Consider the following 26,196-nt stretch of genomic DNA (forward strand, 5'->3'; position numbering starts at 1 on the left):
GAAACATTTTCAGTGCTGTAAATCAAAGTCATTGCATGCAGACAACTCTGTAAACGTTATGCCAACACAGTATATCTTGTATGAAAGTCACTTCAATAGTGTTACATAGCCATCTGGTATTAGGCAATGTAAAACTATGACAAAATAACTTTGTTTGTCCTGGAATTGGTGGTTATTCTATTTATCATATCACATAAACAATTTGTTATTTTAACCTCTAACAATACCTTTGATTTACCTCCTGTCACCAGAGTTGAGGAGCAGTTCTTGTGGGAACCCAGGTGTTCCTCCTAAGGGCATTCTGAACGGGACGCAGTTCAACATAGGGGACAAGATTGGCTACCGCTGTGTCACAGGCTATGTCCTGGATGGACACTCACACCTCACCTGTGTCACCAACGCCGCCAGTGTGGCCGTGTGGGACTTCCCTGTCCCCATCTGCCGAGGTGAGACTGAACTGAGTTCAGTTTAGTTTGATGTTATGATTTCATTTTCCTCCCTCAAATGTGTATCATTGGTTTTACGTCTGTTGGATTAGTTTAAGGAAAGGAAAATCCATCGTGATGTTTTAGTTCTGTGTGGAAGAGGTGCTGTCCTCGCTCTTGTGAATTTGAACTTGATTGCAATAGCAAGGGGTTTCTGTGCTGATCCATCAAGATACTCTCTCCTTCAGGCAGCCGGTGGAAATAAAGATTGGTTCTTAACTGACTAGCCTTGAAAACAATTGACTGACTAGCCTGGAAAACTCTTTGTAGCTCACTATAATAACGAACCTTTATAAGCCTTTCAAATATTTGTAGATAATGATTACATGAAAATAAATGGTATACGTGTAAACTGTTACTGTGCATTGCTCAGAAAATGACTGGTAAATGTCTAGAAAGAACCAAGGTATGAAGAGGCTGTTTTAGGTACTCATGCGGAGACTGACACCTGAGCCTTGTCTACCAGAGGGCCATTCCATCAGTGCATCACTGGAAGGGAAACTTGGGTTTGATTTATAATGGAACAGCAACAGCAGTCACCCATGACCTTACTTTGTCCAGTGTAGAAGCCTGCTATTATACCCCCCCCCCCCCCCCCCCCCCCGGCGCTAAGCTCATGTTCAGTAGAGAGAACTGTTGTATTCCCCCTGATACTAAGATCATGTTCAGTAGAGAGAACTGTTGTATTCCCCCTGATACTAAGATCATGTTCAGTAGAGAAGCCTGCTATACTCCCCCTGATACTAAGCGCGTGTTCAGTATAGAGAAATGCTACTGTATATTGCCCTGGCACTAAGCTCATGTTCAGCCTGTATCTCAGGCACTGCAGCTGCAACAGCAGGATTGCCAGTTTATATTACTGCTTATTTATTATTTATAATTAATTTCACATTATGATATTATACTAATATAAACTATGATTACTTGTGAGCAAAGTTTACCATATGTATGTACACCATAGTCTCCCAGTATCTCCGAAATCCAGTCATTGCATCATGTATGTGCTCTCTGTTTGGAAAGCAAATCGTGAATCTGTGTTTGATGATCCTTGCCCCAGAGGAATGCAGAAGTAAACACAGCCACAGACGCAACCATCTTCAAAACAAATTCAACCATCGCCAATCTCCCCCGACAATCTTAATGCAGTCAAATCCCCTGCATTCAAGTGTTAGAGCTTCAATGCAGAGCAACATGGAAAATGAAGCTACACTTCCTACAATAACAGGCCATGCCTGGACTTGCCTCTCTTGGCAAATTCATGAGAGTGAGCTCTATAAAATATTTCTTATTATTCTTGGTTAATTCCAGTTTCTGTATTGCTGGTTGTATAGTGACTTCCAATATATTGAAGACTTCTGAGTAAGAACCAGTATACTGTAATTACAGGAAAAATCGGTTCAGTCATGTGTGTGTGTGTGTGTGTGTGTGTGTGTGTGTGTGTGTGTGTGTGTGTGTGTGTGTTTGAATGGGAGGCCTGGTGGAGGTAGAAAGCTGCAAATTGAAGGTTCCTTTCACAGTGTTATCCCCTCCAGACTGGCTCCATGCCATTCAGGCACTGGCGAACCCGGGTCCCCTGCTCTCCTTCACAGCAAAGCAGGATTCCTTGAATGGGCAGATGGTCCTTTGATCTTATTTCCTCAGAGAACCTGCCCGTTCTCCAAACATGCTGCCGCGCCACCCCCCTCACCACCACCACCACCACCACCATATCTCTCTCGCCCACCTCGCTCTCCTCGCTTTTGCACACCTCTTCTCTTTCCGCCTCTCTGCTCCTAGACGCCTCCCCTCCCTCGCCCCCTCTCTCGTTCCCTCCTGAACTCTCCTTTCTACCTCCCCTTCCTCCTTTCCCCTCCTGGCCTCTCCACCTCTTTCTTCCTCTCTTTCTCTTCCTCCTACCTCTCCCTACCTCCCTCGTTCTCGGCCCAACCCCGGTTGGGCAAATCTCTGGAATGCGGGGGAGAGAACGAGCGGCGATTCAAATCCTCCGGCGACGTGTCGGCGCTCCGTGCGCCCCCTCCCTCCCCGTCGTGTTTCGATTGCTTCCAGAGAGTTCCGGACAGACGGTCATTGTGCAGAGGATGGCTGGGGAATACTGTATGAGGACGTGCCGTATTGATAGACTGTCTGTCACTCCCCGGGCCAGCCCACATCCGCCAGCTCTGGGAAATTAGCCCCTCGCAGTCCTCCTGCTCATTTAGCCTCCACGTCTGAAGAATGGTCACATTAGGCAGCCGTCTCAGCGTCGTCTCCTTCCTCCCTCCCCCCCCCCCACCTTATGTCCCAGTATGAGGATGGATATTAAATTAATCATCGAATTGGACTAATAAAGGTTTATCATCTTTGTTATGTTCATGCTAACTCAATCCCTGGTTGCTGTTTTCATGGCCTCCCAGTCCTCGATTCCTAGCTACAGCGTGAGCCATCTGTGCTATTTCTGCCGAAGCTTTCAACAAATGATTGAGGGGAAAGGTTGAACTTAGTGCATTGACGTCTGACTTAGATATGTGTCAGATATGACTTGCTTAATAATGCCAGTAGCGCTGAACTTGACAAGTAGTCTATTTTGGAACAAGAACAGTAGAGTTAAAGCATGTCTTATGATTTCAGTAGTAGTTCAGGCATTACCAAGGAACTTAAGCTCATCAAAAGTCCCTGGGGAACCTTTTCTTAGCAGAAAGAAAGTGTTGTGTAGGGGGAAAAAGTGTTGCATATCGTCCATATATAACATTCTACGTTAAAAGGAAGATAAGTTAATCCCTTCTCAAGTAGTATTAGATCACTGATGCCTAGAATGCAAATGAGGTCTGTTGAAGCACCCGTAATCCCTGCACCATCCTTTTACACCATGATTGTATTAAAGATCGGAGAGATGGAGAGGGAGAGAGAAAAAGAGAGAGAGAGAGAGAGAGAGAGAGAGAGAGAGAGAGAGACAGAGAGAGAGAGAGACAGAGAGTGAGAGAGACAGACAGAGAGAGAGAGAAAACCACACCAAGAACAAAACACACTTTGAAAATGTATATAGTACCATCACACTGGATTCGGCCCAAAATAACCTTGTCAGCAAACTCAGAACTCTAGAATCAGTTGTTGAAGACAATCAGAAGCCTTTAGATTTTCGAATCACTGAAGAAGAGCTACTAGCTAAAATCCAAGCCTGACAACGAAGGAAGGCCAGCGGTCCTGATGGTATTTTAAATGGAATGCTGAAATTTAGCCACCATAAATTCAACACTGTTTAAAATATTCAACCTGGTTCTGAGCATTGGCAATATGGAAAAAAAAAGTTGGCAATATGGAAACATATTTCTTCCCCCAAAGTAGAGGGGTGAAACAGGGCTATAGTTTCAGCCCCACCCTGTTTAACATTTATATCGATTAATTGACAAAAACAGTCAGATATCCCTGATCTCACCCTCTCTGACACAGAAATTAAATGTCTACTTTTTGCAGATGATCTAATATCGCTTGCTCCATCTAATGAGGCATTACAACAGCAACTGGATCACCTGCAAAACTTGTGTCAGACCTGCGCCCTGACAGTGAATATGGAAAATACTAGAATTATGGTCTTCCAAAAATGACCAAGGTGTCAGGGAAACCCAAATAGGTTCTGCATGGGTCCCACTGACATAGAACACACACACACACACACACACACACACACTGGACCAACCAAATCATAGATAAAGAAAAATAAAATTACCTTAACTATTGGACATCTACTGTACTGTGGCAAACTATATGAGTGCAGTGACTGATGAGAAACTGAGAAAGACATTAACCATGTACAGACTTAGTGATCACAGCCTGGCCATAGAGACTGGCTGACACAGGCAGAGCTGGCTGTCTAGAGAAGACAGACATTTCTTGCTACAATGTAGAACTTATGAAGATATTAGAACAAAGTTCTTAACAAAAATTACATGCAAGCTCAAAAAAATTGATTTTTGATTCAGACACTCTCTGACCAAAATAAAGTGCAACATTTACTTGAGAACACAGTATCACCACCATAGAAGCAACAAGATACATGAGAGCATGTCACAGCCTAAGAGAAAACCAGCACAACAACATAAAACAATCTCCTCACAGCTCACACTCTGCCCTTTCATTTACTCCTCTACTTGATGTTGATCTTTTTTGTTTGTTTATGTATTTATTTATTTTACATGACATTTGATACATTTGATTTAGTATTATTTTTGTGAATTCATCTTTATTGACCTATTTTATGACCTATTTATCTGTTAATTTACTTAATCATTTTCTCATGTCATTATTGAATTGTATTTTTTTATGCTTTGGCAATACTGTTCATCTGTCATGCCAATAAAGCATATTGAATTGAATTGAATTGAATTGAATTGAGAGAGATTGAGAGAGAGAAAGAGATAGAGAGAGAGAAAGCAAGAAAGAAAGAAAGAAAGAAAGAAAGAAAGAAGTAAAGACTCTAATCTCTACATTTATTTTCTGAAAAGGATTCCTTATCCATTCTGTTCCCCTTGATTTCCCTTACTGGCAACCTGAGAGAGTAATACATCCTCCAAAGACTCAATCCTGAACACATCCAGCTGTTCAACCGTATGCTGCGAGAGAGAACTTGTTCTGGGTGCCTTCCAAAGCAGTGGGTGTTGGGGGAAGGAGGGGCACTGTGATGGAACATTGTGATTTCAGAATATCGCCCCAGCTGGAACACGCAGGGCGTTGCGGTCTGAATTTCGCCGCCAGCTCCTGTTGTCTGTGCTGTGGTCTCTTCTCATCCCGATCCCTCGCTCGTTGCTTCCGTCTGATGGAAATGTTGACCCGTCGTTCTTGACTTCCGTGACAACTGTTAGATGTAAAAACTCACAGTGTTGTCTTCTGTCCCCAGATAACTGGATGTCATGACGGTTGTCACGTTGAGTTAGATGTCATGACGGTGGTCACAGACCCCCTCTTACTTTCTTTATCTCTTCCCACTACTGGCCGCTACATTTCTCTCTGACAGACAGTAATTAGTTGTGCAGGCCTGTCTTGGGCTGTCCTCAGTATTAATTAATAGCCTTATAAAACCGTTACCATTGTCTGAGAGAAGAGAGAGAGAGAAAGATAAGAGGGGGGAGGGGGGGCAGAGGTACTGCACTCCATGTAAGGGCCCTGGCCTGCTGTGCCGTACATGTCTCTGGGTGTACGCAGATAACATGTCATGGGGCTGAAGCCTGGTCTCCTGTGTGTGAGGAAGGCAGCAGAAGATCTGGCTCTGGTCTGGAATGAACAGCTGCTTTACTGGAGTCCGGGCCAATTAAAATCCTGGCCTCTCTGGTCTGTCTGCTCAGTCCTTGGCATGTCGTCTGAAATGTAAATGCTGCAAGTTCTACAGGATCTGCGTTATAACGTTAATGTTTCATACAAAAAAAAATAAAAAAAATATGAAAGACCACAAATAGCAAATGTGTGTTGAATATAAAAGAGAAGAGCAGGGAGCAGAATAGAACAGAATAGTGAAAGACTGCCATGATTGGACTAAGTCCACCACGAATAAAGAACTGCTATTGATCTGACTGTTGACATGAGCTTCATATCGGGCTGTCTATTCTTCTATGCAATCCCATAAAGAGGTACAGATCAATTGTTATTCCCCTGCACACTGTATGTCCTCGTCTCACAGCACATGGATTAAGCTAGCTAGTCCTGCCTCACTGCTTCATTTTAATTTTGCCAAATCACTCCCATGACCCTTGAGCAATCGTGTAATGCAGAACAGGGGAATGTTCCAAGGTTTCTCTGAGGAAGGCTTGGCAGCTCTGACAGCTCCGCAGGGGGAAGTCGAGCCATCAAAGTTTTCAGCTGCGTGGCCGAGTGCCACATATTAGTCTTAAATGATGTGAAACCTGTGAAAGCCCTGCCATCATTAGATTTCAGTGAAAAAAGAGAGGGAGAAAGGGTGAGGTGGGAGCAACAGAGAGAGAACGATGTAGAGAGAGAGAGAGAGAGAGAGAGAGAAGAGGAAGAAGAAGTCGACTGACTGACTGATGCTCTGCATGTGACCCATCCTAACTAAGAGCAGTAGGCTGCTGCGGTAGAGCGCCCGGGGACCAACTCCAGAGTAGATCTGTGCCAATCCCTTTGTTAGGGGCATTAACCCTAACATACATGTCGTTGTTAGGACATAGAGAGCTCTAGGGAGAGAGAGAGAGAGAGGGAGAGAGAGAAAGAAAGAGAGAGAGAGAGAGAGAAAGAAAGAGAGAGAGAAGAGAGAGAAGAGAGAGAGAGAGAGAGGCTGATATGAGAGAGTGCATTAACATCCAGTTGGTGTTCTGTGTTCTACACATTGGAAATATACACTATATACAGCATTATACAGTAAGCCCTGTTTTTCAATTACTTATATATTTTTTTCCAATATGAGGAAGCTGGAGGACATGATGAAAATGATGAGGGAGAGAGACCGATATGTTTGTACATCTTGACCTTTTCAACCAGATGGACATTGTATGGAAGAACTGTTCATTGGTTGAAAACAGAATAAAATACCCTTTTTCATCTTTGCAGTGATTCCTACGTGCATGTTCTTCTGTACAGAGAACTAAGACAAATTGCAAACATTTATAAACATAATATTGTACTGTGCATATAATGGAACACAGTAATTGGGCATTAATATAAGCTTCAAGGACTGTTAATGCACCATTCTATTGGAGAAAAAAGTGCAGTGTTTAATATCTTTCTATGTTTGTTTTACATTTGGATTATAATCACTTTTATGCTGTGGGTGACAGATGTATCTGAAACGCATTCTTATTCTTCAGCAGAGTAGAAAGAACATGTTCCCATTTTGCAACATCACTCGGTTGTCCTCAGATCATGACATTACATGAAGGGACATACCGGTGAGCTTTCTCATGGGGGCTGTGTGACATTGCCCTTGCTGTGGTGTGAACCTCTCTCCCCCTGATTGGCAGCGGAGGACACATGTGGCGGGACGCTGAGGGGCTCGAGTGGCATTGTGTCCAGCCCTGATTTCCCGGGCGACAGCTCCACCGGTGGGGACTGTAAGTGGACCATACTCGCTGATCCCGGAGACACAATCTCGCTGGTGTTCACAGACTTCCAGATGGAGGAGAGGTCAGATTACCTGGAGGTGGAGGGGTCAGAGCCCCAGATGATCTGGTGAGTCGCTCATCTCTTTTTATCTGTCTCTGGGCGGTCTGATGATCAAATGAGGTATGGAGTTATTATCCTGTCATAATTTGAGAGTGTGGCCTTTTAATTCAAAAGTACAGTTTTCAATCGAGAAGACGTTATTTTAATTCTAGAGTGCAGCCTTTTAATTCAAAAGCAAATATACTCTGGGTAGCACTAAAAATGTCCTTTGCGGCCAAAACCTTAGAAAATATCAGTAAATGCAAGACTAAGGTTTTGGCTGCAAAGGAAATTTTGAACGTGATCCGGAGTAGGCTATATTTGAATGCAAGCATGCGATATTGAGAAAAGGCATAAATACATTTGAAAGCATGAGTTAAGTTTTGAGAGTACGCAGGAAGGATTTTGTGTGCTTTAAAATTGTAAAAACCTTGAATAAAAATACCATGCTCTCAAATTAAAATAGTGTGCTCTTGATTAAAAACGATGCTCTTGAATTAAAAGACTGGGCTCTCGAATTATGACAGGATTATAACTCCATAATAGAGAAGGGATTTGGAATTTCATTGCATTCCAGTCATATCATATCATACTTAAAGGATAAGTTCACTATTCTGCACTTGAGGGTCTATTCAGTCTCTCTTACATGAACCTGACATGTAGAGCCCATACTTTCCCTGATCGCCTCAGTATTGAGCAAGGTATTGAGCAGTTGTTCTGCACGTGCACACTCAGCTGCAATGGAAGTCAACGGGACCAATGATACGTTGGAAAAAGTACAATGGTAAATGTGCTTATCCGAAACGGAAAACACAGGGTCTAATCTTACCAGTCTTAATCAATCAATCAATCAATCAATCAATCAATCAATCAATCAATCAATCAATCAATCAATCAATCAATCAATCATTCATTCATTCATTCATTCATTCATTCATTCAATCAATCAATCAATCAATCAATCAATCAATCAATCAATCAATCAATCAATCAATCAATCAATCAATCAAAGCTTTATTTGTATAGCGCATTTCATACACAGAGGTAACACGATGCGCTTTACAGAGAACAAGGGAGGTGGGCATAGTGCATAATATGCTCTCCCATTCCATTTTAAACACAACTACAGGTATTTCACTTTCCCTTTTGCACTACATTGTAAAGTGAGGGAAAGCGACTTGAAAAGCAACATCTCACTGGCCCCATTGCAGCCGAGTATGTGCCTGCAGAACAACTGTACAGCAGCTTGCTCAATACTGAGGCAATCAGGGAAGTTACTGTATAGTCGTGTCAGGTCCATGTAAGAGAGACTGAGAATAGTCTCTTATGTCCCCAAAAAAGTGAACTTAACCTGTAATCTAGGCCATACAATTGAACAGGTGCAAAATGCATCTGTACGTTTGTATCCTGCTTTACTCTCTATCACTTAGATGGAACAGACAATGTAGAATATGAACTTATATCTTCCTCTCGTCTACCCCGAGCCATATTCCTACCATGTGCCTCCACCTCATCTCGCCTTATTCCCAGGTCAGATTCATTTTCCAGGGCTAATGTGATGATCTCTGGTTTTATGAGATCCTGTCACGAATGTGTTATAACCCTAAATCAATTACAGTGCTGTGTCTAAAGCTACGGAGCCCAGAGCGGCATCCCTGCACAGACTATGGTCTGTTGATGTATGTTATTGATGTAGGTATTGAAGAGATGGCTGGCAGACCATCCCTAGGGATATGCTAATCTGTTCTGATGACTGCCAGTCAAAGACAAGGTCCTTCGAGCCGACGTTAACACCAAAAAAATAATGAGAGACAAAGATAGAATGCGGAAGTCTTTGTTCCTTTCGGATACTGTAATTGACTCGCTTGCCTGCTGATGTTATTTTCTGATGTCAGTTCTTTGTAGACTGTAACGTCTTCATTGCATTTCCATGGCATCGTAATCCAGGAGTGCTTGTCTGGCATTGAGGATGTGAAGTAATAATTATTCCTCCATGTTAGCTTTGTACATTGTGGTTATACAGTCACTCTCATGTCATTCTCTGGTCACACCATCTCATTATCTTGTCATTCATTTGAGCACTCTGTATCTCTGTAGAGGATATCAAAGGATTTCAGAAAAATGGAACTGTGCAATAATCATGTTTTGCTGACCTGGCACGTACATCTCACAGTAATCTTTAATTGAATTGTTCTATTGAATCCCTGCAAATGAGTTCATTGATTCCCCTTTCATCACTCCTGAACATGACAGTCCTGGCAAGAAGTAAACTCCGACCTCGTTTTTCTGTCACAATGCGCAACACTGTGCAGAGCAAATACAATAGCAATGTGTTGTTCAAGTGACCTTCAATATGAGTTTAGAATCCTTTTATATTCACAAAGGGCATGGATAACAGGCTGCAGATTGCATGTCATTCAGTGGGCGAAGTCTGGACAAAAAACAAAAGCCCAAAGGCCTGTCTACAGATGTCAGATGCAGTACATATTATTTGGGATGGTATTTACCAAGCCTCTGAAAGTAGGAGTGCTGATCTTGGATCAGATCCCTGCCTGCCCGTCACTTATAAAGCTCAACTGATCCTATAGGTCAACACTACTCGTCTGAGCAACTGAATACAGACCCTGGATACTGAGTCCTCCCATAGGCCACGATACCCCCTACACTACCTCCATCTTTCTTCTGTTCCTTCTGTTCCTAGACTACCACTGTGGTTCTTATGTTCCCACTTCAATACTTTCACACTCCACTAATTTCCGCTCATTTCATAAGCAGTTGCAGGAAACTCAGATTCTATGCAAATAAACTGTATTCACATCAGACAGTAGCAATAACAAATTCAGTGCATGTCCTTGCAAATTTTAAGACTTAACTTGTGAGTGAAAACTGAGGAGATAAAAACAAGTTATTTATCTGTGTGCTGTAAAGTGAGGTTGTTTATCCAAACTTGAAAAAACGACAAAACTAACAGCCAGAGCCAGCCGAAGGTCTGTTGCTGCATAGATAGCATTACATTTTATTCATCCATTTGGACACAATCCATCTTTTATCATGCAGATGCAACAAGAATACAACAACGTTTGACAACAAAACTAATCGCTTTTCACTTGTGTTTTTTCCTCATAAACCATGTCTCTCCCTGCTAGCCGACATTATGCTAGAGTACGGTTCGTATTGGACTCTCCCACCATTAAATATACTCTGTCACTGCCTGGAGCCTGAAGGGCCCTCAGTCCAACTTTTAGGGTTGTATTGTCCATATCAATTCTTTCACTGAGTTACAGCCCAAACTGTGAGGTGTTTGTAGTATCTGTGTGTGCAGAGCAAGCATTTCATTGTGAAAAGCTCAGTTACAGAAGGTTTTTCATCCATTCCTACCTCCTACTGAATTCGCTTCATTTACATTTCATAAAATGGCACAGAAGAAAAGGTCAGCTTTTGTGTGGAATCAATTATCATTCCCCCCCAGGAACACCTATTGGCTTTGCTGACTCAGTGTGTATGACTCCAGAAATGGATTTGGAATCATATTAGTTTGCTGACGGAAGAGAGGTGTAATGTAGCCTGGGTCCAGACGTTCGAATCCGCCCACTAAAAGTTTGCTGATTCTTGCTTTGATGTTGCTGCATGAAACAGCTGAGTAAAAAAATAATTGATGAATGAATGCCACAGGCTCTAACGATTACCCAATCAGCTTCAAGGGTGGGACTAATGCTGTTGTCAAATTTAGTTTGGACAATGAGACTTGAGAGGTGCTGCAGCGAGAGCTTTTGGGAACTCACATTACTGTAGTTGAAGGACGTTTGGTAGGCTACAGTAGTTGGTAGTGGAAATAATATAGTCTACCTCCATTCGTTACAGTAGCCTACGATCACATTACTGTTTCACTTCGCTCTGTGTTGTCATTATGTTGTCTAAGTTTTTATTTTATTTCATTATTACTATTTTTTATTATGTTGTCTGGGGTTGTCACAGCTATGCAGCAGCAATTACATTATAAACAAACCCCCCTCTCCCATACAAATAGGTTAGTGTGGTATGGTAGTGTGGTAATGTCAGACTGAAGTTCTCAATGGAGTGTAATGAGTTGACAGTTCTGATATCAGGCTAGTAAATGTGTCGTCATTGTCTGTTTAAGTAGCCAATTGATATAACTGAACTGAAAACTGAATAAAGTGGACCAATGTTTCCCAGATGTCTGGAAAACAAATGTCAAGAAGCATTATTAATTTTTTCTTCCCTGTTGTGCCTGTTTCAGTGGGAGAAGCCCTCCTTTAGTCAAAATGCCAAATCCATTACATAACATGCTGAACTAGCTCCACGTCTCATATTTTATTACCTCCTCCGTCCATGCCGTAGTGTGCACTGCTTTTTTAATGTTTAATAGCCGGGCTGGTGTTAGTCCTCATTTGACTGCGGTTAGAGGGGGTGTGGGGGGGGCAGCAGATAAAAGGCCAGGCTAGCCATACAGAGAGGCCTCTGGCATGGCTGAGTCTCTGGGATCAGAACACTGACCAGGGCATACTGTGCAATGCGTCGGATGTCGCAGAGGGTCCTGGGTTTCAGGGACCGAAGCTTTGCATAATTTTCAGGGCAATGCTCTTAGCAGACCTGACATGGGTAGGGGAGTCTCCTTTAGGGAGGCCTCTAACTCAGGCAACCATTTTTTGTGATATTCTCTGAAAATGATTATTCTTATATGGGATTCCAAGTCTAATGCTTTTTATTCAGTTGTTTCAACTGAATGTATGTATTTAGTTATTTCAACGATGTACGGTTAAATTTGCAACCGCTATAGCTGGTTATGCTGCAGTAGTATCATTACAGGCTCTCTATGTCCTCATCTTCACCTGCAGGCTATCTGGGATGAATATCCCAGCACCCATCATCAGCAACAAAAACTGGCTAAGACTCCATTTTGTGAAGGAGAGTAACCATCGGCATAAAGGATTCAGAGCTCAATATCAAGGTAAGCCTAAATCAGTGAACTTGCAAAACATTATTCATACACTGAGAGGATCTTTAGGAAAAAATAACTATAATTAGCCTGTGTGGTATGTCTTTTTGATCTTTGTCAACTGAATATTAAAGACTTTAATGAATTCTGTTCTGGTGTGCTGGAGGCAAGGGGATGGGATGCCTCTATTGTAGGCAAAACTGTGCCTTTATTCTGGTTTCAGCCCTTGACATCAAAGCCCTGTAGTTTATCAAATATTTGTGAAACTGGCTACTTTTCAGCCTGTTTGCAGAGACTACAGCAACAGAACAATTCAATAATCCTTCACTTTGGCATTCTCCATCACTCAGACTTTCATAGATTTATTTATTTAAGACCAAATGCGTTGACAACCAACTTTTCCTCAATAGCATGTTGGAAGATGTATCTATTGGCAACCCACTTTGGATGAAGACACATGATCAATTGCATGAAACACTGCAGACTTACAGTATGTACCACACGGTATTGTGCAGGAGTACAAGAATATGCTGTGCTTTAAAAGCTCGATTTCTGTACCAGCTACAGTGGGAACTAGCAATATGCCACCCTTTTAGGTCACCCAGACACCCAGAAAAGAAAGCTTGAATTAATGAGTTGCCTTTGAATGGGGACAGAGGAGGAATCATCAGATGTTTGAAATTCAAATTTGCTGTATTACAGTGCCATGTCTTCCATAGCTGTTGGCCAGAGCGTTGTTGCTGCTGTGTAGGTATGACAGTCGCTTACATCACCAGGATCCTGTGGGAAGTTGGCCCGTGGTATAATTATAATTCTTAAGATGTTTTGGCAAAGCAGTCTGAGGGATGCTTAACTTAGATTATGTTTCTATCCAACGATAGTACAGTTGAGTACATTCTCACAATCATCAATTTTCACCCCTGTTAAACATGTCGGAGATACATGAAGAATGCACACGAGTATTTTACGAGTATCACGCTCATTTTGTTTTTAGGTAATTATCAATCGCTATAACAACAAGGGCAATGGCCCATTCTCTCAGCAAAGATGCACTCAAATACCAATTGTTTTTTGTTGTTCCTCATAGGGGAAATCATTATTCAACAAGAAACCAATACTGTATCTTCTCTCATCTACTACTGTACATTCTTTAATCTAATGTGTTTTTGTATTGCTCTCAACTAGTGAAAAGCTCTGGAGAGCTCAAATCCAGAGGGGTCAAATTATTACCAGGGAAGGACAGCACTAACAAACTCTCTTTGAGTAAGTCTATTATTTGTATCTTGTGCAATTTGTTTCATTGCTTGGGCTTTTTTGTTGTTGTTGCTCGTATGGGTTTTGGGCTGGCTCTCTGTTTTCACTGCATCATTTGGGAAAGGCATTAAGCTACAGTACTAGATTTTGCCAAAGTGCAGTATTTTGTCTTTCTGACAGCCTATTGCCCTCCAGTCTGGGGCTCACTGCCCTGACAGAAATGTACGCAATTTGGCGAGACCTATAGTGTACATACAGTACCAGCATAATCATAATGTCCATCTAGACTGGAGAGCTGCAGGGCCCCAAAACGTTTTCTTCCATTGACCGGTCTAAGATGACTAACCTGAGAGCGGAGGTGGTCTGCAGCCGTCATGGCTGGCTGGTCAGGGGATGATTTGTGTACTCCTCGGATGAAATGAAAACGAATGCGTCGTAATACCCAGCTGGGTACCCATTAATATTACAGTATATATTCAGAAATTGAATCTGGTTTTGCTCAACAGTGAGCTAAACACTTTGTTTTAACAGGCCTAATCTCTATTACCTTACAAGCCATAATATGCTGCTTACATGCATGAATAATGCAGCTGGCTTTTGTATGATCCAGTATTCAATATATCAGCTCACAACTGAATTACTTGTGCTGCACACTATGTGTGCTTTTGTCTTGCAACTCTAGCAATAGTCTAACCCACGGTTACTAACTCAAAACTAATGAGGCTTATCAGTGACATAGGAATACAGTGCTTATGGACTTCAAGTTAAATCACGGTATACTCTTTTTCATCTTTATGATGTATTACTCTACATATTTCATGAAGTTCATTTTCAACACAATACTTAATATAAAGTGCAAAGTTCTTGATTGTCTGCATATATTGCTACTGTAGCACGACATTAGCAACTTGTTCTTCTTGCCTGACTAAACCGTCGCTGTAGCAGAGAAGAAAGCAAAATGTTCTGCATACACTGCATACATACGTACAGCTTCATCCAAAGTACTTACTTATGTACTGTATATGTAGCTCCAGAGAGCGATTATTGTGGCCGCTGTTATGTACTTTCTTATTTCCTATTGGGTCACAATTTATTCCCTCCATTTTGGTGGGTTTGAGGAGGTAGATGTTGGGTGTTTACCCCTGAGAGAGCAGAGCTGGAACAGTGCCTCATGTGTCTCCTGGCCCATTCCTTCTCCTAGTGAACGAGGGAGGGATCAAGCAGGTGTCTAACTACTGCCCAGACCCAGGAGAGCCTGACAACGGAAAACGCTCCGGATCAGACTTCAGGTGAGTGTCAGAGATGTTCTGGGGCTCAGACGATACGGTACGAGCGCAGCGCCATGATGTCGAGGTTGTGAGTTCATACTGTAGGAGGTACAGTAGTAGTGTATTTGGGGTCACACAGTCACTTCCGCACACTGCACAAAAATTGTAAATGTGTGCAGCCAATGTACTGGATAAATGCACCTGCTAACTGGCATGAGTCAGTTCAACCAAAATGTTCATATTTATTTTCCCAAATACACCGCTGAGTCCGTCCATCTCAGTCCAGCTGGGACTGAATACATAATCTTGTGTAGACTGGATGTGTGTGTACAGATTAAAATGAGCTCATTAGCTCACTCAGTTGGCAGATTTACATTGATGTACAAAATGAAGTCTCCGACACAACTTCAGGCACGGACGTCAACGCCGGGCTAGTCGGCAGCGGCTTAATCAGTCACACCCCGTAAAGGCGCAACCTACCAGCTGGCTGTCAGCTGTCTTAGCATAGGTCCAGCACGTTAGAGTACATGTATTTAAGCTGTCAAAACATGTTATTGCTCGCTATGCCATTACTGTCGATCACTTGCTACCTGCTTGCTCGCCCCACCTCCTCCCCTGCTCCGCCTGTGTTATTGTCGATGTCATCTCTGTTGTCATCGTTGCTCTCTGTTCCAGGGGTATTACTGCATTCTTCTGGTATTCCACTATGCGTCGGCTAGGGGAATTTAACGTGCTAGTCTCTGTGGCGCTCCATGGTGATCGTGGGCCGAAACATCTCCGGATGGCCATCCTAGTGGTCCCTCTGGTCGCAATGGAGGCAGAGGCTTTAGGTTGTACTCCTTCAGAACTCCACGAAGCGTTGGCCTGTGGAGGCCAGGGACTATAATGTACAGCAATCCCCCTGTGGCGCTCTTTGACGGTTTTAGTGGGCTGAGTTACCTCTGAGCGACTACCTGATCGCGGCCCACTCTGATCGTCATGGAGGCAGGGGGCTAAATCAATGCCATTCCCTCTTCTGGCACTCTGGGCCAAGCTGGCCCAGAGGGGGGGGACATCTAAATTATCACCCCCCCCTACGATCACGCTTTCCACTATGCAGTGAGAGGCAGGGGGCCCCCCGAACAGAGCACACCGCCAAAATTCCATATGCTGTATTTGCTGCATGAAAAATAAATGGGTGAATTTTGACTAAAGTGATCTCGACTGAACTGAAACGTTGATTCATGTGCACTGTCCCTGGGTATTCAAGAAAGCGGGTTTAGTGAAAACTCTTGAGTTTTCCATTCTAGAAAGAGAGTGAACTCAAACTCTGGGTCGGCTACTATGATAACATACTCTGTGAACCTAACCTGCTCGCTGACAGGTTTTCTGTAACAAACCCTGAGTTTCTGCCCATCTCCTTCCTCATACTGAGCTTAAAGCAGCTGTTGCACATTTCCACATTGAAGCCAAATCTCGTCGCTTGCCATAATGAATCCTAGTGCCAGAGCTCCATTGATGATGACTTTTTATCATCCTCATGCACTCACTTAACTGAAGGTGTGCTTCTGTACTCAGGGCTGATTGAGCTAACTCGGATCAGCACGGATCTGGTTTTCTGGAAATTTCCCATCTCATTAAACCTGCTTTCCAGAACAAGCCCTGGTTAATAAATAAATAAATACATACATACATACATAAATAAATGTGTGTGCGTGTGTGTGTGTGTGTGTGTGTGTCTGTGTGTGTGTGTGTGTTTGGGGGTTTAGAGGTTTCTCTCCTCTGTATAAAACATGAGATGCTGTAGCATTATAGCTAATCCCAGGTAACCAGGTGGATTCACACAATATTTGCTGTTGAAGTACGGCTGTGGTGTGCAGTGGTGTGTCTGGCCTGCAGCCAGAGATTCATTCCCCTCTCAAGTGTTAGCGATGAAGGAACAGTGATCACAGCTTCCTGGTCTCTACGGAATAAAAAGGACAGCTTACCGCTCCAAGGGATACATACTGCTGATGTACTGTATATTGTATAAGTATTCAAATTGTAAATGATCTTAGCAGTGCTTGGTGATTGGACTATATTATTGAGTGCCTCTGGGCTTAACCCCCCCCCCCCCAAAAAAAATAAAAAAAATAAAATAAACCTTTTCAATCTTTTTAGCATCGGAGCAACTGCTCAGTTCACCTGCGATGAGGACCATGTGCTCCAGGGCTCCAAGATCATCACCTGTCAACGGGTAGCTGAGGTGTTCGCTGCCTGGAGCGACCACAGGCCCGTCTGCAAAGGTGAGCCTAGCGGAGCAGTTGGGACCCGTCCGCCGCCCCCTCACGATGACGAAGAGTTTGATTAAGGCGTGGCCCGGGTAGCATGCGCAGCTGGTGCTCAGCCTTACTCTGTGTTAATATCGCATGATGACAGCAGCTGCAGTGTTACACAAAAGCAAAGCCTCGTCTACTGGTTTGCTCTAGCTCATATTAGCCTAGTTTACAAAGAGCACGTCTGTTTTTTCTTATCTGTATCGACAAAGCGTCGCTCTTTCAGTGTGTAAAGCATTCCCTCCATCTGTTTGACCCATTGTTTCACTCTTTTCAGTTAAAACGTGCGGATCGAATCTCCAGGGCCCTTCCGGCACCTTCACATCTCCCAACTTCCCTATTCAGTATGAGAGCAACTCCCAGTGTGTCTGGATAATCACTGCCAGTGACCCCAATAAGGTATACTTGACCCTTCATCAGTTGATATGAGGTATGAAATCTCATAATACAGCATAAGAGAGCGGGATTTAATGCTACAGTCAGCAGTATTTCCCAGAAATTGAAATGCGCTGTTATATATCAAACAACGTGGCCTACAAGCAATGACACAGAAAAGCTGAACTGTCTCATCATAACTGACACTAAACCTATCACTGTGCTGTTTTTGTTTGTGTTGTCACAAGAGACTTTGTAAACAGATTATGTACCTGTATAAACCCCAAACTGCTAAGCACTCATAAAGCAGTGGTCGGTTTCACCATCAACTGACCAGACACATTTTGTCAGACCAGCTGTTCTACCCTCCAGCTGTGTGCCAACACCAGGCACAGCGCTGATGAGTCTGGCAAATGACGCAAGCGCTGATTCTGACATGCTCTCCCCGGCGATGCCATTGATGTTGACTGTTTTTTTTTTTGCTACTCTCTTTTTTTTTTTTGCTATTGTGATTATGATAATTCTGCAGAGGCGTGCATGGCTAATGAGCCTGTTGTACATGTGTGTTCTGCGGATGTCCGTCTTCTCACGTCCGCAGGGAAACACCCGGGAGATGAGGAGCACGTTGCCATTATGCTGTTGCTGTTGGCATCAACAGATCAGACGTGACATGAATGGCATTGAGCCACCCTGTGCTGTTAGTGCACTCCTCATTAGGGAACTCTGCAAGGGAAATACCGTTTCCATTCACCTCCTTATTAATGTGCTACTCTCTTTATATCATCTTATACCACTGCAAGGTTGTGTTTGCATGGCAGGCTAACGTTAAAAGAATTGTTAATAGTCAGCAAGGATTTACAAAAGGGTAGACAGACAGGCAATTCATTATTTTGGTCAGTAGTGGATGTGAAATGATATCTTCACCTGATTGCTTCTCAGTGTTGGATTCGTGCTCTGAAAACTCATTACTAATGGGAACGTCTCTTATAGATGAGGGTGGGCTCTTACTGGAAGAATCTTTGTCCGTCCTGTTGGTAAAGAATGTTTCAACGTCCATTTCATCTAGGCAACTTACGCCATAATGAAGGCCCATTTGTTCTAGAAAGGGTTGACTGACTCTCAGTCGTTGACTTAATCAAAAGCTATGCATATGTAAGGATAGGATGTTTGTTATTTGCATAATTAATTCATGAAAATTATGCCATTGCATAGGTGTACATTAACTCAGTGAATGATGTGACAGGTGTGATGAATAGATGTGAGGTTTTGGGGGAGGATCTGTTGTGAGTCTTTGTTTCAGTACAGGCAACGTACAACGTACTGTATAACATATTCAGTAAACACCACTCCCCCACCGGAGACTTGCTTCCAAAACCAATCTCAAACGGGTATTTATGTAAATGAACAGCTGCTTATATGTTTATGAATTTGATCTGAGCTAAATGTCATTATCGTTACAAGATAAGAGAATGTTGCCTATATACATTTTTTATCAGTTTTTAAACATTACATTCTGATTTTCTTTTTAAGATTCATTAATGAGTTGTAGTACTGTACATCTGTTATTCTATTGACTTTTAACATAAGAGGGAGCAGCCCTAATATTACATTACATTACAATAATTTAGCAGGCATCAAGTGTACTACCACTATACAATAAGTGCTAGGAGAATAATACCATATTGTACAGAATTATTCTGTGCTGTATGGCTTAACACATTTTAATTAAGTAAATAATAATGCTCAGAGCAAGTATTGTAACTTACTATTTGCGTATGTTGCATTTGTTTCGGCAGAATAAGAAAATCAAGGCCTAAATATTGGGGTGGGGGGACAATTTTAATGATCTCAAATATTGGGGGGGACATGCCTGACCCCCCCAGGATCCCCGCCCCTGGTTCCACACAAAGATGGATGAAGATGTGCTTGAACCATAGACATTCTAAAACTGATAGACACAGTAATTCCTTGGTCAAACATTTAATCCTATTGAATTGCAAAATGAATTGTGACATCTTGCCAGGATGGATGGCTGTGGGAAATCTTGGCACCATGATTTCTCTACGGATCATGGTTGTCATAACTCACTGAGAATCGTGATCTGCATGCTAGTCCGCGGCTGCCATGCTAGTCTGGCCAATGGTATTTGTGCATGTGACTGGAAAGCAGATGTTTCCTTGGATTGAAAAGCCATCGCTCAAAAAGGCTTGTTTCTTTCCATGTGTGCCATGACAAAAAAAGAAGAAGATTGAGCCCAGTGGTTAGAGCGTGAGACCAGTGACCGAAAGGTTGCTGGTTTGAGACTGGGCCAGGCCACCTAATAAGTGCCCATTGTGCCCTCGAGCAAGGCACTTAACCCTAACTCTAGCCCATAATTGCAAGTCGCTTTGGATAAAAGCATCTTCTAATTGATCAAATGTAAACATACAGAGGCAAGGAGGGGCTTTTGGCACCGGGAGGTTGAGCCTGCAGAGAGCACATGCACCTGTTTGTGGGGTCTGCCTTTAACAGCAAGCAATATGCTGTACTTCAACAGGTCATCCAAATCAATTTTGAGGAGTTTGACTTGGAAATCGGCTACGACCAGCTAACTATAGGAGATGGAGGGGAAGTTGGGGACTCCAGAACAGTCATCCAAGTGTAAGTATCCACAGTATTCAATGTAAAGACCTAGGGTTAATTAACACATTTCAGTGGCTTAAAGCGGGCTTTCTTTTCTGAGTCGTCCATATACCAAAACTGTGTAATATCATCCCTCAGATCAAACTGTCTGATTGGATGAAGGGAGTGGTTCTTGTGACGAGCCTCTGGCTTTGTTGTTCTCTTATCTGCAGCCTGACAGGCAGCTTTGTCCCTGACCTCATAGTCAGCATGTCCCATCAAATGTGGCTGCACCTCCAGTCGGACGAGAGTGTGGGCTCTATTGGCTTCAAGATCAACTATAAAGGTACCCGAGCCCCTTTCCTCTCCTGTCCTGTTCACAGATAACGACAGCACTCTCAGACCGGTTCCGACCGCCCCCCCTCTCTGCGTTTCTCACATTCTCACAGAGATAGACAAGGAGAGCTGTGGGGACCCCGGCACGCCTCTCTACGGGCACCAGCAGGGCAGCGGCTTCCTGAACGGGGACGTGCTGCGCTTCGAATGCCAGTTTGGGTTCGAGCTCATCGGGGAGAGGATGATCACCTGCCAAAACAATAACCAGTGGTCAGCTAATATACCCATCTGCATATGTGAGTACACTCTAGAACGTAGGGCGCTTCGACACAACTGCATGAAACATCACGCTTATAGTAGCGCCCACAGCATAATTAGTAGCTTGACTGCAGCGTTATTACTGTACACAAATGCCAGTGTTCCTCGTGATAGCTGACGATAACAGCAGCAGAAAACTATAGTGGAGAACTGAAGTGCCATTTCAATTTGCCTTGAGTACGATAAGCCATGAGGAAATAATTTTTAACTGGACTAGAAAACACCCAAACGAAACAATCGACTGAGGGTGTTTCCTGTATACGTCCTCCTCCTCCCCCTCCTCTGCCGCCAGTCCCCTGTTTCTCCAACTTCACGGCGGCCCAGGGGACGGTGTTGTCGCCCGACTACCCAGAGGGCTACGGGAACAACCTGAACTGCGTCTGGCTGATCATCTCGGAGCCGGGCAGCCGGATTCACCTGGCCTTCAACGACTTCGACCTGGAGCCGCCCTATGACTTCCTGACCGTGAAGGACGGCGACCAGTCAGGTGCCGCCGTGCTGGGGCGCTTCTCGGGGGCGGAGGTTCCGTCCCACCTGACGTCCAACTCTAACGTGCTGCAGCTGGAGTTCCAGGCGGACCACTCCATGTCCGGGCGGGGCTTCAACATCACATACAGCAGTGAGTGCAGCGTTGGGACAGATTGAAACACACTGCAGAAAACAACTGATGCATGTCCGTGGCTTGTGCTAATTACCAGCCCCTGTCCCTACATGGGCTTTTCATTTAACCAGCGAAGTTATATAACAGATCAGAGCTCGGTCAGAAGGAATTTACAGCACAGTGCTTGTTTTGGTTCATCAGTCAGACAGGCTTTGCACCTCTGAGATTAATCCATTGGCTACATTTGATCAAAGAGCTCATCAAATGCATGTCACCCCTTTGATTTGGGTAGTGTTTGAGAACATTGGCCTGACAGTGTCTATTGTCCACTGTAAAGGCACAGCCTAGGTTTAATGTTAGTTATCTCGACGTGTTCAGTTCGCGCAATAGCGTGTGACAGATCTTTTCTTCCCTCGTAGACAGAATGACACATTCATTCCCCTTATCTGTGTCTAGCTGCATTCTCATTTACAAGGCCATGTAGCCACCAGATGTTCCTCTGATCTTTCTTCATCTTCCTCTTTCGCTCATCTGCTTTCATCCATCTCTCTCTCCATCTCTTTATCCCCCCCCCCCCTCCACCCCCCTTATCTCTCTCTCTCTCTCTCTCTCTCTGTCACCGCCACTCCTCCCCCTAGCGTTTGGGCACAACGAATGCCCGGATCCCGGCATCCCCCTGAACGCCAGGCGTTTCGGGGACAGCTTCCAGCTGGGCAGCTCCATCTCTGTGGTGTGTGAGGAGGGCTTCATAAAGACCCAGGGCACCGACACCATCGTCTGCCAGCTGGAGGGGGACAAGGTCATGTGGAGCGGGCCCATCCCCAAGTGTGAAGGTACATGTCGATTTACATCGGTTCATGTGAATGTGAAGAATTGAGTTCTGTTTTTTTTTTCCGCCTGCGTTCCTTTTCTATTTATGGTGGTATTGATTGATATTGATCTCTTAGATTTTTTTGTACATATGATGATTTTTTAAAATTATTATTCTGTTAGACACTACTTTTATTAGGATCCCTGAGAATCTGATCAGTGATCACCCCCCCCTTTTCTCATACATATTTCATACAAACATACTTTATCTGTCCACAACAAGTGGATTTATCATGCAGTGCAAGCCTAGTCAAAAATGGTCTCTCTGTACTTAGCCTGTCAGTAACTGTACAGTATATTTCCCTCCCTCCTTCCCTCCATCCTACCCTCTCTCCCTCTCTGCCTGCCTGCAGCTCCCTGTGGGGGCCACTACTCGGGGCCCGGCGGCGTCATCTTGTCCCCTGGGTGGCCTGGCTACTACAAAGACTCACTCAGCTGTGAGTGGGTCATCGAGGCTGAGCTGGGGCGCTCAATCAAGATGAGCTTTGACAGGTCTGTCTGGCATGCACACACACACACACACACACACACACACACACATACACACACACACACGTTCGCACATACACACACACACACACACACACACACACTCTCTCTCTCTCTCTCTCTCTGAAAAAGGAGAGAAACGATGGAAATCAACTCTTCGGTCTCCACCATTGTTAGTTAGAATTGGTTTTCCCGTATTGTGTGGCTCCAGGGATTTAACCTCGCCTACAGTAGTTATTAAGATTAAATACACTTAGGGTGTTTCATTATGCTGCATATTAATTTTTTTTCTTTTCATGTGTCTATGTATAAGCCTTTATTATGTGCCACTGACAGAGTGATTGAGAACTCTGTGTTGATGTCAGTCTTTGACCCGGAGGGCAAGAACAGAGCTATCTATGCAATGTCAGATTTCACAGAAACACATTTGTTCTTATTCTATCTTTGCACAATAATTAGAGCAAAATGCTGTGTGAGGCAGTTTTTCCCAGAAGGAAATATTTAATATATTAGAATGGTCTTGGACAGTGGACAAAACGAAAACACCTCTGAACTGTCAGATTAAAATAATGTATCTTCTGTCTCTTTATCTCTCTGCCTCTCCCTCTTGTTCTTCCTCTCTGCTTCTCCTCTCTCTCTCTCTCTCTCTCCCTCTCCCTCTCTCTCTCTCTCTCTCTCTCTCTCTCTCTCCACTCCCTCCCACCTTTTTCTCTCTCTCTTAGGTTCCAGACAGAGCTCAGCTATGACTTCCTGGAAGTTCATGATGGGTCCAACCTGCTCTCTCCTCTGATTGGCTCCTTCAATGGGACCCAGGTGCCTCAGTTCCTGTTTAGCAGCAGCAACTTCCTGTACCTGCTCTTCACCACCGACAACAGCCGTTCTAACAGTGGCTTCAAGATCTTCTATGAGGGTGAGATCTACTAATATATCTGGATATGCGGGAATCCAGGTCCAGGACTGTGTGCTGTTGTGTGTATACTCCCTGATGTTCTTCTTATGTGACATTGTAATCTAATTAAATACTCATAATGTGACTTTACCTGATCTGCCTGCTTCCTGTTACAGACTGTGATTATATTGTATATGTACAGTACAATAAAACTTTATTGTCCATTTGTTTCTGTGAACAAGGGGAATGTGTTTTCTGTTTTATGTTGTGACACTAACAATTTGGATAATTGCCACTCTCTGTCCCTAACCAGTCGTGACATTGGACACCTTCTCCTGCATGGATCCTGGCATCCCGGTCAACGGCATCCGCCATGGTCACGACCTGTCCATCGGCTCCACAGTGTCCTTCCAGTGTGATCCAGGGTATAGACTGAGCCACGAGGAGCAGCTGGTCTGTGAGAAGAACCACTTCTGGAGCCATCCGCTCCCCACGTGTGATGGTACGTCATACTCTCTGGTTCTCTAGACAAGGGATTCCCAGCCGCCGCGCTGAGGACCGGCACAGTTGACTACCGTGCCTCGAAAATGATCGGAAAAAAAACATCCAGGTTAAGGAAATAAAATCAATAGAATGAAGTCATAGGTATGGATGATATCCCGGTGCCTTAAATATCAGCATCTGTATCCAATTAAATCGGAATCCGACTTTGAGGGCCAAGTCTTATTTCACCTGACACCTCGATCTACAGTCAACTTGTCAGTGTACGCGCTGTGACACATCTTGTTGCGGCATTGTAAACGAACTATCGGGCTGTACCTCTGCCATGCAAAAAAAAAAGAAGCTGTCTTTTATTTTGTATTTTTTTAAGCGGTCAGTAAAAAGGCCTAACGAACAACCACTGACTAGTCCATCACAGACGAAAGGCAGATAACGTCACCGCCGATAGCCAGGCAACGCTGCTGTCCTCTGCCCTTGCGCAGCACACCATATTTAGATTCCCTCTCTCCCCATCTGTCATGACCAGCTTGTGGCAGAAAAGCATTAAGCCCAGTAACAGATCGCACCGATTGGTGACTGGCAATATCTTATTTATGGGCTACCCCTTTATTGGGCTAGTCACATCAGTACGTTTCCCTCGTCCATTATTCGAGATTCAAGATCAGTTTTATTGGCCATGTATATGGTACACACATACTAGGAATCTGACTAGGGTAATGGCATTCGCGGTTGCAGACGACATAGGGCAGGTGCAGGACAGGACATGACCGTGCAAATGCAATACAAAAAAAAGTGCAAATATATAATACAGTGTAAACAAAATACAGTGGAAAATACAAAATATGACATACTGTTAAGAAGGGAGGCACAAATGCAATTTACGTTATATATACAGAATGTGTGTGTGTGAATCAATGTACAAGTATGGTGTGTGTGCAGAGTGTAGTGTGGTGGATGAGCGAGGTTTTATGTATACAGTGTGTGCAACGTGTGTGCCGTTAAGGTATGGGGTACAATCACTGGTTGTGTGCAAGGGTGCAGGGGTAGAGTCAAAGTGTGTGTGTGGGGGGGGGAGGGGGGGGGGGGGGCGTCGTGGTGAGCCTTGTTAAGAAGCTGTTTTTGTGGTGTGTGGACCCGGTCCCGATGGATTGCAGCACTCTCCTGCCAGAGGGGAGAGACTCAGAGAGACTGTGATCGGGATGGGAGGAGTCGGCCACAATCTCTCACAATCTCTGGAGGCATGCAGGTCCTCTCAGGCACGCATCATCCTCTCAGCGGAGCGGATGATGCGATGCAGAGAGTGGACAGCTAATTGGTCTCACCCTCATAGACGATTGGCAGCGATGAAAAAGGTGCCCGGCTTTAAACTCTCCATTGTCATTTTGCCGGGGCGTTGATCTTTTCACTGAGCCCTCAAATACAGCACTCATTAAGACTCAGAACTGAACTGAACTGGACTTTCTAAAGATTGAAATACTCTTCATGCTTTTCCTTCAGTTGAACCCCATGTTCCTGCATACCTGCATCCTTAGAGCAGTTGCTTTGGAGTATAATACAATACAAATAGCTGTTACCCTCATACCAAAGCTGTAGCAAGAAGAATAGAACACATGTTCCCACTTAAGCTGTCCTCTACTGTGGAAATCGAATATGCACTTAGGAGTTGGAAGAGGCAGATTTGCTGAACATGGGCCAAAGGCTCCTTAACCTCAGCTCTGAGTCCCTGAGCAGCCAAGGAGTCTAGGTGTGCCACAAGTCACGACGACTGCTGGCCTCACGCCCAAGCAACCTCATAACAAAGGCCTTGCCGCATTTTCACATCCACTTTTAATGACT

The 26,196-nt window shown here is 43.9% G+C and overlaps 1 protein-coding gene across 1 annotated transcript in view; it reads left to right on the forward strand.

The window, feature by feature from the left end:
* LOC311314026 (CUB and sushi domain-containing protein 3-like) overlaps positions 1-26,196 on the forward strand; it is a gene marked incomplete at both ends in the record, with an annotated part of 136,469 nt that overhangs the window by 24,600 nt on the left and 85,673 nt on the right. Inside the window, 15 exons of the mRNA XM_084444309.1 lie at positions 252-446; positions 7,427-7,634; positions 12,464-12,576; positions 13,750-13,827; positions 15,020-15,107; positions 17,226-17,350; positions 17,658-17,779; positions 20,292-20,395; positions 20,590-20,702; positions 20,806-20,988; positions 21,303-21,629; positions 22,250-22,444; positions 22,835-22,973; positions 23,693-23,880; positions 24,173-24,361. Of these exons, the coding sequence (XP_084300435.1) occupies positions 252-446; positions 7,427-7,634; positions 12,464-12,576; positions 13,750-13,827; positions 15,020-15,107; positions 17,226-17,350; positions 17,658-17,779; positions 20,292-20,395; positions 20,590-20,702; positions 20,806-20,988; positions 21,303-21,629; positions 22,250-22,444; positions 22,835-22,973; positions 23,693-23,880; positions 24,173-24,361 (2,367 nt within the window). The remainder of the gene's footprint in view (positions 1-251; positions 447-7,426; positions 7,635-12,463; positions 12,577-13,749; positions 13,828-15,019; positions 15,108-17,225; positions 17,351-17,657; positions 17,780-20,291; positions 20,396-20,589; positions 20,703-20,805; positions 20,989-21,302; positions 21,630-22,249; positions 22,445-22,834; positions 22,974-23,692; positions 23,881-24,172; positions 24,362-26,196) is intronic.

Source organism: Borostomias antarcticus (assembly GCF_949987555.1).
Source record: "Borostomias antarcticus genome assembly, chromosome: 10".
Lineage (NCBI taxonomy): Eukaryota > Metazoa > Chordata > Actinopteri > Stomiiformes > Stomiidae > Borostomias > Borostomias antarcticus.